Source organism: Oncorhynchus masou, chromosome 30 (assembly GCF_036934945.1).
Source record: "Oncorhynchus masou masou isolate Uvic2021 chromosome 30, UVic_Omas_1.1, whole genome shotgun sequence".
Classification (NCBI taxonomy): Eukaryota; Metazoa; Chordata; class Actinopteri; order Salmoniformes; family Salmonidae; genus Oncorhynchus; species Oncorhynchus masou.
In genome coordinates this window covers 14644979-14662274 of record NC_088241.1, presented here as the reverse complement: position 1 = coordinate 14662274, position 17296 = coordinate 14644979, and the positions used below count along the sequence as shown (strand labels likewise).

The following is a 17296-nucleotide window of genomic DNA, read 5'->3' as shown; positions in this document are numbered from 1 at the left end:
ATTCTTTTGACACACCAGAATTTAATTAACAGTTTTTATATTTATGGTGTCATGCAATAGTAAATCTCAAGGCTGCTTTCTATGTGATGGTATAATTGCTACCATAAAGGTTGATCCCTTGAAATCAGGCGGTGAATAGTTTGGGGTGTTGATCAGATGGACAGAAACCATTCCAGATCATCTGTGGTATTAACCCACTGGATGGATGGAAATGAACAGTGATGAAATAGATAACCAATGCACTCAGATACACACACTGTATAGTGCACTACTATATAGGGAATAGGGTGCCATTTGGGATGCAGTCATTGCCAAGAAAGACGGTATGGATGTCTATGATGACTTTCTGCTTCAACATGATAGCCTACATAGTGTTCCCCAGCGGCAGTCAAACTTGGCCCGGGGGTGTGGCTTATTTGGCCCCCCAAGTTTTTTGAGTATTATTATTTTAATCATTGAACATAAAGGATTGTAAAAACACCAGGAAATCAGCTCCAAGTCTGTTCCACAGTATCCCCACGCATAATAGAGAGATACACGTGTGATCATGTACAAATAAATGTAAGCAAGGTTTGAAATAATGTTTTAGTCAAATATACACTACCGTTCAAAAGTTTGGGTTCACTTAGAAATGTCATTGTTTTTGAAAGAAAAGCAATTTTTTGTCCATTAAAATAACATCAAATTGATCAGAAATACAGTGTTGACATTGTTCATGTTGTAAATGGCTATTGTAGCTGGAAACAGATTTTTTTTAATGGAATATCTACATGGGCGTACAGAGGCCCATTGTCAGCAACCATCACTCCTGTGTTCCAATGGCACGTTGTGTTAGCTAATACAAGTTTATAATTTTAAAAGGCTAATTGATCATTAGAAAACCCTTTTGCAATTAAAGAAGCAAGAAAACTAACCTTCTTTAGACCAGTTGAGTATCTGAAGCATCAGCATTTGTGGGTTCGATTAAAGGCTCAAAATGGCCAGAAACAAAGAACTTTCTTCTGAAACTCGTCAGTCTATTCTTGTTCTTAGAAATGAAGGCTAATCCATGAGAGAAATTGCCAAGAAACTGAAGATCTCATACAACACTGTGTACTATTCCCTTCACAGAACAGCGTAAACTGGCTCTAACCAGAATAGAAAGAGGAGTGGGTGGCCCGGGTGCACAACTGAGCAAGAGGACAAGTACATTAGAGTGTCTAGTTTGAGAAACATATGCCTCACAAGTCCTCAACTGGCAGCTTCATTAAATAGTACCTGCAAAACACCAGTCTCAACGTCAACAGTGAAGAGGCGACTCCGGGATGCTGGCCTTCTAGGCAGAGTTCCTCTGTCCAGTGTCTGTGTTCTTTTGCCCAACTGTATCTTCTTTTTATTGGCCAGTCTAAGATATGGCTTTTTCTTTGCAACTCTGCCTAGAAGGCCAGCATCCCGGAGTCGCCTCTTCACAGTTGACGTTGATGGTGTAATATCATGGTACACTAATAAACTACATGGCCAAAAGTATGTGGACACCTGCTTGTCAAACATATTACACCAATATCATGGGCATTAATATGGAGTTGGTCTCCCCTTTGCTGCTATAAAAGCCTCCACTCTTCTGTGTGAAGGCTTTCTACTAGATGTGGGAACCTTGCTGTGGGACTTGCTTCCATTCAGCCACAAGATCATTAGTGAGGTTGGGCGATTAGGCCTGGCTCGCAGTCGTCATTCCAATTAATCCCAAAGGTGTTCAATGGAGTTGAGGTCAGGGCTCTCTGCAGGCCAGTCAAGTTCTTTCACACCGATCTCGACAATCCATTTCTGTATGGACCTCGCTTTGTGCACAGGGGCATTGTTATGCTGAAACAGGAAAGGGCCACAGAGTTGGAAGCACAGAATCGTCTAGAATGTTATTGTATACTGTAGCATTGATTTCCCATTCAAATCAGTCCCAGACCATTATTTCTCCTCCATCAAACTTTACAGTTGGTACTATGCATTGGGGCAGGTAGCGTTCTCCTGGCATCTGCCAAACCCAGATTCGAACAGTTATTGTGCTAATGTTGCTTCCAGAGGCAGTTTGGAACTCGGTAGTGAGTGTTGTCCCATTCTGTGAGCTTGTGGCCTACCACTTCGCCGGTTGAGCCGTTGTTGCTCCTAGAGGTTTCCACTTCATAATAACAGCACTTACAGTTGACCGGGGCAGTTCGAGCAGGGCAGAAATTGTACGAACTGACTCGTTGAAAAGGTGGTATCCTAGTGTACGTATTTTGTGTGCCAGTATCTTAAATGGGCAATCTGAGATTTAAACAACACAGCATCCCACCACTTTTTTGATTGACAGCTGAGGGATGGGGTACAGTTGAAATAAGCTCATTAGGCATTTATACATTATATTTATCAAGAATCAATGACTATAAAAAAATGTATTTAAGTCCAAAAATGTATATACCAATACCAAATTGCCGTTTATAGGATTGCTAAAGTACATGTGTGAAGAATGAGCCTGTCATAAAAAGACAGACAGACCTTGTTCCATGGATTATCTTTATTGCAGAGAGCAGTCCAGTTCATTGTCATTTGAGCATACTAAGGAATGAAATAAAGAATGCAGCAAATACACAATCCAAACACTCACATACAAGTCTGTTTAAATCATTCAAACAAAGAGCATTAACACATCTATCTCCATATCGGAAGCCAGAGTGGTGTGTATTAGGGACAGGAGTTTTTCCTGGTCACGTGGGTAGGAAAACCTCTGCTGGGTCTAGTTGTTGCTTAGACACACTACAGCCCGGATTTTTTCCTGTTCAGTCACACAGACAGGAAAAACTTATGGCCCTAGTGTGCATATTTCTAAGTGTGCCATTGGTATAGACCAGAACAGTGCATGTTGTTACATGGTAACGCAGCACTGTGCTGTTGTGTTCCCTCAGAGTGACATGTAATACAGTAGAACAGGAACAATGAGGTACAACAGTAGGCAACAGCACACTTAAATCCATCCCTAACAGATTGTAACATTAGAACAGAGCCATAGAGATGGAAGTTTAACCAACATTAATGTTGTTCCATTTTTCCAGGATTTAGACTCTCGTTCTAAATTCTAGCTACTCAGCTGGTTTGCGTAGCTGGTATAATTTAGGATCAATAACAGGACCGTTATTGTATTGGTCAATATTGGCTGCTATGGAACCATGTGATACCATCAGAGTGCTTTTGGTTGAAACCGCAGTGGCTAAACTCTCTCTTTATCAAGTCAGTCAGTCAGCTTTGCATGATACAATGCTGCACATGAGTGGCTACACCAGGACTGACAAACACTGCCCCTAGTGGACCCTAAAATAGAACACTGAATTGGGTAGAATCATATAAATGGTTTTGACAATGATTATTACCACTGAAAGCAGCATGGAATGCCGAATTCCACACATCCCGACTCTACCAAAGTACTATCATACTGTTGTACACAGTGAAATCAACCAGGATTAGACAGTGATGTCATAAATCTGCACTGGCAGCCAAATGGAAGTCCCATGTGGATGACATCATCAATGTCTAATCCCCATTTAGACTGTGTGACCTTCAATATGAGATTGAATCCAGAACCGTGTCAGTTCAAGCCATTACATTTCTATGGTCTAATGACCTTTGGCATCTCAGCTGTGAGGCCACTTATCAATTAACAGATTGAAAACCAATCAATGATTAATACACCACAATGCCCCTACCAGCTTTAAGGGAAATAAAAGTAAAATCCTACATGCAGGAAAATGATAAAAACAAAAAAATGTAATCCTACAATGGTTTAGACAGGTAGCCCAATTCTGATCTTTCCTTCACTAATTGGCCTTTTGACCAATCAGCTGTGATAAAGATTGGATGTGAAAAGATAGGATGTGATTAGTCAAAAGAACAATTTGTGGAAAAAAAGATCAGAATTGGGCTACCTGTCTAAACGCAGTCTAAGTACAGCTGCATGGGTGTACAAGCAGAGCAGAGGCACAGCATGGAGAAATGAAAATGTTTTATACAATATCAGAGTGCTTTTAGTAACCTCTGGGAGGGGGAAGGGGCGGGGAGAGCGAATAGAGGAAAGAAGAGTCAGAATGTAAAAGGAATGCAAGTCAAGGAAAGGAAAATGGAATGAAGGTGCAGAGTGGAGGGAGAGATAAAGCACTTTGTATTTTTAATTCATTGTTTCTCCCTCACTCGCACTCGTTTTCCCGGAGGACATCGAACATATTGACTGTGAGGCTGGTTGGCCCCTTCCTCTCGTTCACTGCTGGGTGTCCAAACCCTTCATCTTCATCATCATCACCATCATCATCAGCATCCCTATCCCTCTCCTCCTCCGGCTCAGAGCTGGACTCCCCCTCCTCCTCCTCCTCCCTCTCCCCTGCCCCCTCTTCCTTCCGTCCCTGTAGAGCGATGATCTCTGCCAGGTCTGGGTGGGACTCCCACTGCTCTGTATAGCGCAAATCCATTGGTTGAATAATTAATCAATCAATCAAGCAATCAAATAAACATTTTTCTTCATGTTTTTTTGTACAAAGCCCCAGTCATCAGTTTAAAGGTTGGAAACCAGATCAACATGAACATCAGCCGTGCACAGTAGATCCCCTGCTGGGATTTGACCTTCACCTGAGTGCCCACTGTTCACGGTCGACATTTGTGTCGGCCTATCTTCCCTTTTAAATACGAGTCTCTGCTGTCTGTACAGTAGTGATGAAGTGATATGCCTGATGCCTCACTGGTTGTCATGACCGGTCTATGACCTCTCTGATAGTTGTATGACCTGTGTACTGACCTCTCTGATAGTTGTATGACCTGTGTACTGACCTCTCTGATCATTATATGCAGGTGGTCTAAGGCACAGACACAGCCTCCCGTCGACGGCCAGCCGCAGCAGACTGTTAGCTGCCCGATACACGTCGTTACGAGCTGCCTTCGCTGTCTTATAACCCCTCCTCTCTGCCCAGGCTGTGAGACAGACAAGGAGAAAGAAAGAGAACGAGAAAGAGGGGTAGGGAGAGAAAACAAAAAACGATAAATTGTTATTGTATTATAATTTCAACTGTTCCTGAGAATTTCCCAAATGTCTCCCTGACATCCAGACAAGAGGGCGTGTTTCAACAGTTTACAACCGGACTAGAGGTTCTAGAACCAGACTGCTGGTCCTTACCCTCACACACGTCCCAGGCTGTCCAGCTGTGCTCGGGCCCCTGTTCCCTCTCCTTCTTCCCCCCTTTGGGTGCATGCTGTGGGCCCTCCACGCTGGGGTGCCGGAGCTTGAGCACCGACAGGAAGGGGGTCCGCTCACACAGATAACCCACAGAACTGTAGGGCTCCTGCAGCTGAGACACTGGGTAGATACCAGCTAGGATCTAGGGAGCAAGGGGCAGATAAGAGGAGAGAGGGGGAAATGGAGGAAGAGGCGTAGATACAAAAGAATGGAAGAAAAGTGTTTAGAAAGAGTAAAGCACGATGAGAAATATAGAGGAAATTTGTTTTAGAAAAGAAGTTTGAAAAGGGTTGATGGGTAATGATTGCTTTTATATACAAAGCTCTCCGCAGTAGTTGAGACTTAAAAGTGGTACAGATTATGATTCTACTCCGAAGACAGCCTTCAAATGGCCAGAGGGAATATCAGTTATTATTTTATTCTCCACAGGCTATCACCAAAAAGTGATTTGACCTGGGATTCTAAGGGAATGGGAGGACATAGTACACACACAAACATACACATGTATACCCTACTCACTCCCTCCTCTCAGTTACCTGTAGTTGTTTGTTGACTAGTGAAGGGAAGACCAGTCCAGGGCAGTCGCACAGTTTGACAGTGGGTGTGAGGTAGTAGGTCTGGAAGTATTTGGTGTGGCCGGGGGTTCGAGAGACACTCACCACCTTCCTACCTACCAGACTGTTCAATACTGATGACTTCCCCACGTTAGGGAAGCCTAGGGAGGGAGGGAGAGAGAGACACGTATATCCATATTCCCTTTGTAGTAAACATTTCTGAATGCCAGAGGGGGCTGGTGGGGGAACAAAGTCTTGAGGTACACAAGCATGACTTAATTTATCAAGTTACTAATCAGTGACGACAGATTACTGATTGGCAGGTAGGAAAGCAAGCTTCCAACATGACCGCTCACCTATACAGCCCAGCGTGAGTACGCCATCTTTATACAGCTCCTGGGAGGGGCTGCTCATCTCCATGGCAACATCACTCTGGTGCTCCACTAGCACAGAGTCGGCCCCCTCCTCTAACTGCTCTCCCTCTGATCCCATAGCAACCGCATCTCTCTGGATCTTCTTCTCCCAGCTGGACAAGTCCACTACAAGAGGGGGAGGGTAACAATGGTGAACACTCCCTACAGCCAATCATTCTGAACACTTCTGGGAAAAAAGTGGAGAATTGGGAAGCAGCATTACTTGTCTTCAAATCAATATATCTTCTATGATATACCCTTACAACCCTGCACCCACAGATCTTTGTATGAAGACACTAATCATTCATTAGTAATGAGCTATGCTATGGATGCTATGGAAAGTACCTGGCCAAAGCATTAAGTCATTACAGACATACATGGTTAGCAATACATGTGTGAAATAGGTGCTATGCCACCCAGGTGGGTGGGTCCCTTGAACCTTTTCCTGCTGTGATTTCCTGACACGCCTTCAGGATGTGGGTGGGGCCTCCAGCATGTCCCCACCCACATGTACCCTTTTTTCTCATCCTCTTCTTCTGAAGCACTAGAATCACAGAAACAGATACAGACAGTGCAATAGGTTATCCTGGTGATCAAGTACACAGTTCAACAGCTCCAATCAGCTCTCATCATTGTCCCTTGATTTGTTTATCACTTTCGCTTCAGCACAACCACCCTCACTCCCACCCACCTGTGCTGTATGGCTGGCCGGGGTGTGATGTGAAACAGACACAGTGGAGGTGGGGGAACTGTGTCTGGAGGTAGTGTGTCCAGGCCAGCACCAGGGGAGGGGGACACAGGTCAGCTTTGTTCAGCACCACCACCACCTGCTTCTGCAGCTCCCCAGTGATGTAGTGGTACAGCGCTGGGGGAAACTGCAGCACCTGCATGGGAGGGACACACCAGGAACATTTTCATTAAGACAAGCATGCTCGGTCTGGCAAACGACTTATAGACCGCATACTAAATGGCAACCTATTCCCTATATAGTGCGCTACTTTTGACCAAGGCCCATAGCAACATAGTCATGAACATAGTCAATTTATACATGGTACTGACCACCTATAACTTACCCAGTCCGTGGCTCCATCTGGTGGATACTCTATGTATGCATTTCACCATATGGTTCAAAGCATAATGAAACCATAATTTGTATTTATTATATTTAACCTTTATTTAACTAGGCAAGTCAGTTAAGAAGAAATTCTTATTTACAATGACGGCCTACCGGGTAACAGTGGGTTAACTGCCTTGTTCAGGGGCAGAACGACAGATTTTTACCTTGCCAGCTCGGAGATTCAATCTAGCAACCTTTCGGTTACTGGCCCAACGCTCTACCCACTAGGCTACCTACCATCATAGTGTCTGTTAATTACATTATCGTGGTGACAGTAGTAAGTTGATAATGATACTATGGTACATGACTAGTAGCAGATAATGACAGTAGGACTTTAAAAGAGATGACCCACCGGGTGCCTGATGTCCACGATGAGCAGGATCACATCGGACATCTCCAACACTCTCCACAACTGTCTCCACGTCTGAGAGAAAGAGAGGGGGGAGAGAAAGAGAGAGGGGGAGAAAGGAAGTGTATAAAGAGTAAAGTTATACGAAGAGTATTTAGGTTTTACCTACCCTGCTCAGTGTCAGAGAAAGAGGTGGTTTTTAAAGGATTCATTCAAGTTTATAAAATATTGGATAAATAAAGAGTTATTAATTCTACATCAAAATTGAACGTTCTGCTGACACAATACAGCACCCCCGTAACTAGCCGGTCACTAACCTCAAGGCTGCCACCTCCCTCAAAAGCATTTATAAAGGGTGTATAAAGGGTTCTGAATATATCGTTTCCTCACCTCCAGATTGTGCTCAAAGTGGCTGAGGGATCCAGGTGGGTTTCTGGAGTGCAGGTCATTCAGATATTCCCGGTATGACTTCTCTTCTTTCTTCAGCAGCTCCTCACGATTCATCCCATAATTCCACGGAGGTCGCCGCGGAAACTCAAGACCTGGGATTGGAGGTCAGTGGCAGATACGTCAAGCAGTGACACAAACTGAAAAGACAATGTCAAAACTCACACTAGAATGTTTTTTTTATTTAACAACATTGAGAGGCTCAGGATACAGGTTACGTATCAAATCACACCCTACAGTATACTACTTCGACCAGAGCACATATAGCTTAGGTCAAAATGAGTGTACTAAATAAGGAATAGGGTGCCATTTGAGACCTTTATTTAACAGCATTAAAAGGTTGTTGTGAGGCTCAGGGTCAAGGAGCGCTGACCTTTCTCTGTGGGGTAGATGTCGTTGATGTCAACCTCCAGGTCTTTGTCTAACATCTGGTCCAGAACCTTCTCTCTAGCAAGCTTCTTCCTCCTCTCCACCTCCTCTCTGCTCTCCTTCTCAAAGTGCAGACGGAACCTGAATGGACAGAGAGATGAGTATAGCTGTGTGTAGAGGGGGGAATTGGGCAGAGTGTGTGAAGGACACAAAACCATTTGTGTGCAGAGTCATGAAGATCAGGTGTGTGTGACATGGTTGTTTGTTCTGACAAGAGCAGTTTCTGTAATTTACCATTGACCTCTGTCTGAAAGTTGTTTGCTCATGGTTCAGGATTCCTACAGTAACATGTTCTCATTTTTTTTTTAACTTAGTCTCTTCCGGCCTCTTACTTTTAATATCTACAGACCCAGACATTGCTCTAATTAATATTTTTTCCATTATCCCTTCAGTTTGTTCCAGGGAATTCCCACTGTTCCAGGCATCAGTTCATACAGAAATCATGACATGTTTTCCCAAAAGGTATTTTTGATGATATCTGACAAAACAGAAACTCACTCAGCTGGTGAGAGCCTTATGAGCCTAGCTATCAGTGGTCACCAATCCTGGTCCATACAATCTGCAGGCTTTTGTTCAAGCCCAGCAATAACACACCTGTCTTTGTTTTGATTTCATTGCAGGTGATGTAGTATTACATTAGCTCTGGTCCAGGGTGTTATGTGTGGCTTGCTCAGCATCTGCATGTAATCCGCTGGACCAGAGCTAAATACTACCTATGCTAATGTATTGGTAACTCACCTATTGGGGTCGTATCTGCCCTCCCTGATGCCGGGCTGCTGGTTTATCCTCCTGACATCTGTGGTTTCGCTATCTGAGGTGTCCGACTGCCTCTCCCTGTCCATCCCCCGCTCCACACTGGCATTACGGCTGCTGGGCCCTGAGCCTGGCTCACCTGAGGAGGAGAGATCATCATAGTCAGAGGCTTACATTGAACCATTCCCAAATGGCACCCTATTCCCTATATAGTGCACAACTTTTTGTTGGGCACTATATATAGGTGATAGGGTGCAATTTGGGACACAAACACAGTGGACAGAATGAAAACTACCCTCTATGTCAGCACTTGGTACCAAAGACCATATTCCACAACGTTCTACTTTAGAATCGAGTGTACCATGCATTTACATATAATATATGCTATCTACATTACATAACACAAAGCTATCTATAAATGTGGTAATCGTCTCAATACTAACCCTACGTAATAAATTGACAGTGGACGTTTTCATAATAAATCTATTTTCATTGCTAGCTGTAGTGTAGGTATGTGATCTCCAACACCGTTTGTTATTCCCTCAATTTGAGAAAGCTAGCTTTCCTACATAATTTGATAGCGAGTCTGCGCAGTAGAGCTTACACAAAGTGAAAACAATACCAGTGTAGTACAGTGATGCTGATTTCTGTGCCTCAATACTTTCCCACCAATGGCAATGAATGACGCCAATACAATTTCAACGATAAGGTCACACACATAGCTAGCTCTATAACGTCGTCACCTCCTTAGCTAACAAGCAAGGTCGTTAACGTTTGCTAGAAAGACCCAAATACACAAGGCACACGTTATGGCAAAAATAATGACGTCGCTATTCTTTATTTGTAGCTATTTCGTCCAAAATATATCGGGTAACATGCCAGTGTTATTGTTCCTGAAAGCAGAGCTAACTTGCCAAGTTACTCAACTCTCCTCGTACAAGTTAGTAAAATGAAAACCTATGCTAGCTAACGTTAGCATTTTCGGTCACGCACACTTTCTGTCATTGTAGCTCACGTTACCTCTCTTTCTTTCCCGTTTCACTTGCATCTGTTTCTTCTTCTGTTTGGTGCTGAACGGCTTTTTCCGAGGCATATTTGAATGAAAAATGACAGTTTCGTAGTGTGGGTTTGTTTGTGTTAGCTAAAGCAGAAATACAGTAACGTCGTTATTTACTATCGTGAAGTTTCTCGACTCCTACACTTTAACCATCCGACGCCATCCGGCACTGCAGAAAAAAATGTTGACTAAGTTACAAAAACATTCAATGGTAATACATGTCATTACACAGTTTATATTGACTTCATTTTTAAACAATGTAAATGTCATGCTTTGAATCGTTGTCTGACAAGACATGGCAAGTTAATATGAATAGAAAAAAAAAATATTTAAAGAATGGTACAGTCCACACAGTAAACCGCCGATTCCACTATTACTGCTCACGCTAATGTTGTGATGCAGGTCTTATTTGCATGACACATCACACTACAGCAGGTCAATGAATCAAGCTTTTACAAGATATTGCCAACTTTCAATCAACACTGCCAACTTTGCCAAGTCCTTACATGCATCATGCATTGGGGCAAATTTACATCTACACCTGTCATATTCAAATGTGACATTCAGTGTCAATCATACTAACACCTCTGTCGTTACAATAAATTAAATGGCATCATGCATAGCCTATTTGAAGGGGTGAGGTGCTGCTATCTTCAAAGTTAACCTTTATCATTACTGCAAATGCACAATGCGTTACAGGAATAGAGAAAGGCAAATTGTTGGACTTCAGTGAGGTTTATTGTTTGATAAGGGAAAATTGTATTTTCATATGTATCAGTCTATTTGTAAAGGCTCATACACTTTAGTATAACATTAGTGGAAGTAGTCAGAATATATTTGGATAACAATGATATTCTTAGGTCACAAAAAAATATATACTACAAGGATTACATAACATGTACCAGCTGATCACATTCACTTCCCAGTTCTTACAGGGTCATGTGAGGTAAACAGGGCTCTATGATTGGCTTGTGGACTGAGGCTAAATATCAAAGTGTTATATAGTATGGATTATACATCAATATATACTTTTGCAGGCCTTTTTTCTTTCCAGAAACAGAAAAATAGCCTACTTCCCTTTTTTTTTCAGTGAAAAAGATTTGTGAGCAAATTTTAGAAGGTAGATTACAGTAACCATCATGACAATGATGATGTTATCAAAACCTGATAGTATCTGTGGGAAAGTAGAAAAATTTACCTTAACAGTTATCTGTTAGTTTTATACACGGACGTAACCATAATCAAAGTTGTGTTTGTGGGGAGGAGTTGGAGGATAAAAAAAGAAGATAACATTCGCTCTTCTTCACTCATTGTTCGGTCATTTTTTGTCTCTTCCTCACCATATCAGTGACAAACAGAGAAACACTCCTTTACCAACGGTATACACTAGCCATCCATTATAAAAGAGTAGTACAAAAACATATGCATAATGAAATAAAAGTGATAAACAAGTACAAAAAACTACAAAGTCCTCTATTTCCAGACTCCATCTCCGTTTGAACATCTCTTAACTTCCTCTTCCATTACCCACCTTTCAGGCACAGTCACATCTTCCTATATCCCCCTGTATTGCTTTTATCCAGTCTGTCCATAGGGCTCCTCCAGTTTCTCTCAGTCTCTACCACTCCTGCCTCCTACCCCTATGAGTTTAGGTGCTCCACCTGAATGGTGGAGGTAGCCACGGTGAGACAGAGGTCCTTGTGGGTCACTAGGTCCGCCACACTGACTGTTTTGAACTGGATGTCCCCTGCAGCGACTGTCTTATACTGGTGCAGGTCAAAGGGGCAGGATGCCGTCTCTGCCTGAGAGTAGCTACCCTGGTTTTGCCCCTGGTTCTGTCCTTGTCCATGACCTCCACCTTGTCCTCCGGCTCGGTCTGCCCCACTATCGGTGACCTCTCCTCGGCCTTGGTCATGAGAACCTCCCTGGTTCTGGGCATGGCTTTGGTTCTGTTGGTTCTGCTGAGAGTGCTGTGCAGCAGCCACCGCCGCTGCAGTGAGCGGGTCTGAGTTGTGTTTCTGCATGTGTTTCACCAGGTACGTCTCCTGAAAATAGAATACAGAGGGTTAAAGTGAGAGGTGACAAGTGTACACAAACACACATTATGCACAGACATGCACACTGTCTGAAGCCTGTGAAAATGTCTGTTGAAAGTTAAAGGCCTGTGACTACTACATGCTGGGTGCCTTAACAGTGGTGTTTCTCTTACAGAGGTGTATGTGCGATTGCAGAGGCCACAGGAGTAGAGCTTGGCGTGTTTGACCGTGTGAGTGGACAGGTGGACTTCCAGACTGCCCGCGTCCGTGTAACCACGGTTACAGTTGGTGCACTTGAAGGGTTTGTCCTTGTTGTGCTGCCGTCTGTGGGACTGGAACAGAACCATTCAGGACAAATCTTGAAATGGGTATTTGTAAGACTGTAACTACTAAGGGTTAGTATTACTAAGCTTTCACCACTGGGAATAAAAAACAAAGAAAAGGGACAGTAGTCACCTGTAGGTTAGAGAGTTGTGTGAAGGATTTCTCACAGCCCGGATGAACACACTTATAAGGCCTGTCTCCTGTGTGGATCCTGCAGAAATATGGAAAACACAACCAGTAAGAAGAAGAGAGGGGAGAAATGTAAATGGACCCGCCAAATTCTGCTTTCAGCTATCCTGTGATCCACACCATTACAGATGAGGGAGATGGGGAGGAAGCCACTGTAGACTATCGAGATACCGCCCCCACAAGACAAAAGACTATTGAGATTCCCCCCACAGAGAAAAGACTATTGAAATGCCCCCAAATAAAATACCATTGAGATGCCACCAAATAAAATACCATTGAAAGGCCCCCAAATAAAATACTATTGAGATGCCACCAAATAAAATACCATTGAAAGGTCCCCAAATAAAATACCATTGAAAGGCCCCCGCAGAGAAAGGGGAAGATATGTATGACATAACCATTACCTGTTGTGCTGCTGTAGATGACTGAGCTGTCTGAAGGACTTCTGACAGAAAGAGCAGGTGTAGGGTTTCACCCCTGTGTGGATGCGGATGTGCTGGGCAAGATAGCTGGAGTTTGCAAAGGACTTAGTGCAGTGGGGACACTTGTGGGGCTTGGACTCTGTGTGGTTTCTGGAAGCAAGAAGAGAAGAGAGAGGGAGGGGGGGAGAACAGTGTTGCTTTTCTTTAAACCTTGATTGATAGGAGAACAAAACAAATCACACGTAAACACCCTATATTACTCAGTGCCTGACTTCTTAAAAAAAAAAAAACAAATAAAAAAAAAAACAATTCACAACGTTTCTCTGAAACTTAACAGTATTTCACTCTGACCCAAATTATGTCAAACTTATCATGTGTGTAAGTGTGTGTGTACGCGCAAGGGAGAAGCAGAAGTGAAGTAGTAAGGACACCAAACAGACAGACTGAAGAGACAAAGAGGGTCTTGAAGTAGAGATCACATACACAATCGTGCGCACACACACACATAGCCTGCGTCTTGCCTTTTCACAGACATCTCCACATACACACAGTGCAAGCAGCCAATAGAGGGGAGAGGGGCAGGCTAGATAAAGCCTGTAGGGTAGAGCTGGTCAGGTGGAGCTGCTATGAGCAGTACCGTGTGTGCTGCTGTAAGTGACTGAGCTGTCTAAAGGACTTCTGGCAGTAGGAGCAGGTGTAGGGCTTGGCCCCGCTGTGGATGCGGATGTGCTGGGCCAGGTAGCTGGAGTTGGCGAATGACTTGGAGCAGTGGGGACACTTGTGGGGCTTGGCCTCTGTGTGAGACTTGGAGTGGATCTGCATGTCTGACTTACTGAAGAAGGTCACCGCACACATCCGGCACCTACGGGACAGAGACAGACACACAGACCAGGAAGGACGAGAAAGAGGGGAGGACGAGCGGGAGAATGGGAAGACAAGAGATAGGGATGAAGGAAATGAGGGCAGGAGCAGGTGAGAAACAGATGAAAATACAAAAAGCAAGGACAAAGAGACAGGGGTATGAGAGATGGGCAAGGGAGAGGAAGAAAGCAAAAAAGGGGTGAAACATGAGACAGCAAGTGTGGAAAACAAACGGAGAAAGCAAGAGGAAAAAGACAACAGGAAAGAAAGAAAAACAAGGGAGCAGATTAAATGAACGAGGGATGTAAAAAAAGAAGACAAGCAACAGGGAGGGGGAAGAGATAAAGAGGGGGAAATCAGTGAAAACAGCAGGAAAAATAGCAGATTCTGCTGAAGCAAGAAATAGAAAGACAAACAGAGATAGCTTGAAAAGTAGGGAAACATTGTATGAAGGAGATAGAAAGAGGGGGAAAAAAAGAGGACAGAAGTGGGCGAAGGAATGCTTGTCCAATGTGTGCAGGGATGCACGCGTGTGTGTGTGTGGAGCGGATGCATGAGGGAGGCAGAGAATGTGTGTGTTCATGCTGCAAAGATAACACATTGTGTTCCAGAGTGCAGGTACAAACACATAGTGAAATACTTCAGCAGGTGTGTGCGCTGCCACGGCATGCAGTGGAGTAGTTTCTGTGTGAGAGAGAAAGAGAAATGCCCGAGTGTTCATCCATAGCCTGTGTCTAACCTCTCTGTCCTGACTCTTTCATCTACAACATACAGACATACGGGTGTGCAAGCATTCCACAGCTTCACATTCCTATGGGGATGCACAGCACAACAGGTGCTTTTTGGCCCTACTGTGACGCCGTAGGTCCGTACCTGTAGGTCTTGTTGCAGTCTTTCCCGCTGTGGTTCTCGTCTTCGTTGGCGAGGTCGTACGGGTCAGTTATATAATGCTGCGAAGACATAACCACCTATCAAATGTCACACAAACATTAGAATCACGATCATGTTAAAAAAGGCACACTGTTGTAAAAGTCTATATGGGCTCTTTTTTTTGCTTAGTCTGGAAATCAATAGCCTGAGCTTAGTCTGGAAATATTTTAGTGGGAAGAGCTTTTATTTTGGTTACACTGGGGTTACTATGGTAACTGTCTCACCTGCCCTCCCGACGCCAAGTGAGCCAGAATCAACGCTTCATTTCCGGCGGAGAGGGTGTGGCCACCGGCAGGCCCCGCCCTCCCTAGTGTCGACTTCTTCTTCCTGCCTCGCTTTGAGGTTGTCGGCATGACGGCCACCTGGGGGGTTCCACCTTCCTGTTTCTTATCTAAGTGAAAAATGTGTGTCAGAGTCTGACAGTGCGTGAGTGAAGTGTGTATTTTTCAGTGATAGGATAATGGAGACAATCGTGTGAGTGTGTGTTACCTGGAGCGTGCAGTGTAGAGACGATCATGGTGGTGGTGGGATGTCCAGAGACGAAGGACTGAGAGGAGGAGGCAGGAGAGACCAGCTGTGTGCCTTGAGGGGTTGTGATGACCAGACCCGCTGCAGAGAGAGGAAAATAAAAATATGATACAAAACAGATGGGAAAAAGACAATGCAAAAGTGTGATCAATTCTAGACTGTTGACACACACACCTGCTGTCATGATACCAGTGGAAGGTACAGGTACCACAGTGATGTTCTGGGTGTGAGGGGGGTGTAGGTGACCCCCTTGGCCCTGCCCCCCTCCTTCCTGCTTGGGGACAGTGAGCAAGGTCGTCTGGTAATGAGATGAGGGGAACGAAGTGTTCTTCTCCTGGTCCTTCAGTTGTTTCAGGAACATGGCGTTCTCAATCTGACATCGAGAGAGAAATCCTTGTTACCAAATGCCAAACTCCAAAAAGAGTAATTGCTATAATCCAAAGGTGTCACTTGCAATATACTTTAACATTTTAAACGGAAATGTTTCACCAAACGTACCTGTCCTTGTACAGGCACAGGGGACCAGAAGTACTGAGAGTTAAAATGGGAATCTTCCATAATTTCTGTAATGGAAGAGTAACACCGCCATATCACCACTAGGCCAAACAGCTAATCACTCATCAATTGAAATAAAATTGGCTACATTGTTGCACATCCGACTGACACCTTTGGGCGACAATAATCTTAAATCAATTAAATGTCACTTCACATACATGAGCTAGCTAATGAAACAATAATGGTACCTATGTTGGTACTTTATTTGGTTAGATGGCTGAAATATTTGGACACATATTACAATAATTATGCCCCCGGGTTAGACAATAATATGACTTGCAAAAGGCTAGCTAGGTAATTTAGCTGCCTGTGCATTGTTGTGGTTGCATGGGAAGGAGGACCGTGCTAGCTCGCTATTACATGGGTTTTCCCCATCAAAGTAATTTATTTGGTGATGATACAATGTAGCTAACAATAATTCGAACACAAATAAGAAGTCTAGGTTGCTACTTGTTAGCAATTCTTTGAGCTGTAAGTGCATTTCAATTCCTTGCTAGGCGTTTACAGTTAGCTAGACGCTCTAATAAAACCACGAGAGGAATGCTATCGGGCTCTCGCGTCTTCGACGCCTGTGAAAATAGAAAAAGCAAAGCACCAAAGAAATCGAGGATAAAAAAAACTGAAGCAGTGAGAGAAGAAAAAAAAAAACAATCTCCCACAGACTTCCGGCTGTCCAGACTGAGAAGAGACTTGTCGGGTACAAGTCGCTCAAATTGGAAGATAAATACTATGATTATGAAGACAAATAACAGTATTTACCTGTGCCGACAGAGCTTGTTCCCTTCCCGGAATTCCTGTAGCCCGATACAGTTCAGAAACTCTGTTCAAATCTTTTAGATTAGACTAATTCACCGAGTTTTTTCACTTATTTTTTCTATTTTTTTCTTCCTTATGGAGTCGCTTGTCTGCGCTGCACTTCCTTCGAAGAAGGTCGATTAAACTCTGAAGAAACAAAGCTCTCTGAGTGTGTGGTGATGTCATTTCCGTCTAATTTTGGAAGCTTCAAATTGGTGCTATCGATATGCTATTAAATATATCAAACGTAAATGAATGCAATGTTCTCCTTCTGCGTATTTTACTGTAATACAATAAACATTTAAAAAAT

At 43.6% G+C, this 17296-nt stretch overlaps 2 protein-coding genes across 4 annotated transcripts; both read right to left on the bottom strand.

The window, feature by feature from the left end:
• Positions 1-2512: 2512 nt before the first annotated feature.
• Positions 2513-10522, bottom strand: LOC135522110 (guanine nucleotide-binding protein-like 1). The gene is made up of 12 exons (XM_064948089.1): positions 10310-10522; positions 9275-9428; positions 8481-8617; positions 8051-8202; positions 7664-7735; positions 6886-7078; positions 6634-6738; positions 6138-6320; positions 5764-5942; positions 5168-5369; positions 4825-4965; positions 2513-4450 (listed from the first exon to the last, which is right to left on the bottom strand). The coding sequence occupies exons 1-12, from the start codon at positions 10380-10382 to the stop codon at positions 4191-4193; spliced, it is 1851 nt and encodes a 616-aa protein (XP_064804161.1). The 5' UTR covers positions 10383-10522; the 3' UTR covers positions 2513-4190.
• Positions 10523-11062: 540 nt separating this feature from the next.
• LOC135522111 (zinc finger protein 384-like) lies at positions 11063-17121 on the bottom strand. 3 transcript variants are annotated; one of them, XM_064948090.1, is made up of 11 exons: positions 16951-17121; positions 16135-16199; positions 15811-16009; positions 15598-15717; positions 15333-15499; positions 15052-15146; positions 13955-14179; positions 13300-13467; positions 12839-12917; positions 12556-12714; positions 11063-12391 (listed from the first exon to the last, which is right to left on the bottom strand). In XM_064948090.1, exons 2-11 carry the CDS (start codon positions 16192-16194, stop codon positions 11987-11989), a joined length of 1677 nt encoding a protein of 558 aa, XP_064804162.1. In that variant the 5' UTR covers positions 16195-16199; positions 16951-17121; the 3' UTR covers positions 11063-11986. The 3 variants fall into 3 exon arrangements, with proteins under 3 accessions (XP_064804162.1, XP_064804163.1, XP_064804164.1); XM_064948091.1 differs by having other exon boundaries at positions 15052-15128; XM_064948092.1 differs by lacking the exon at positions 13955-14179.
• Positions 17122-17296: the final 175 nt, after the last annotated feature.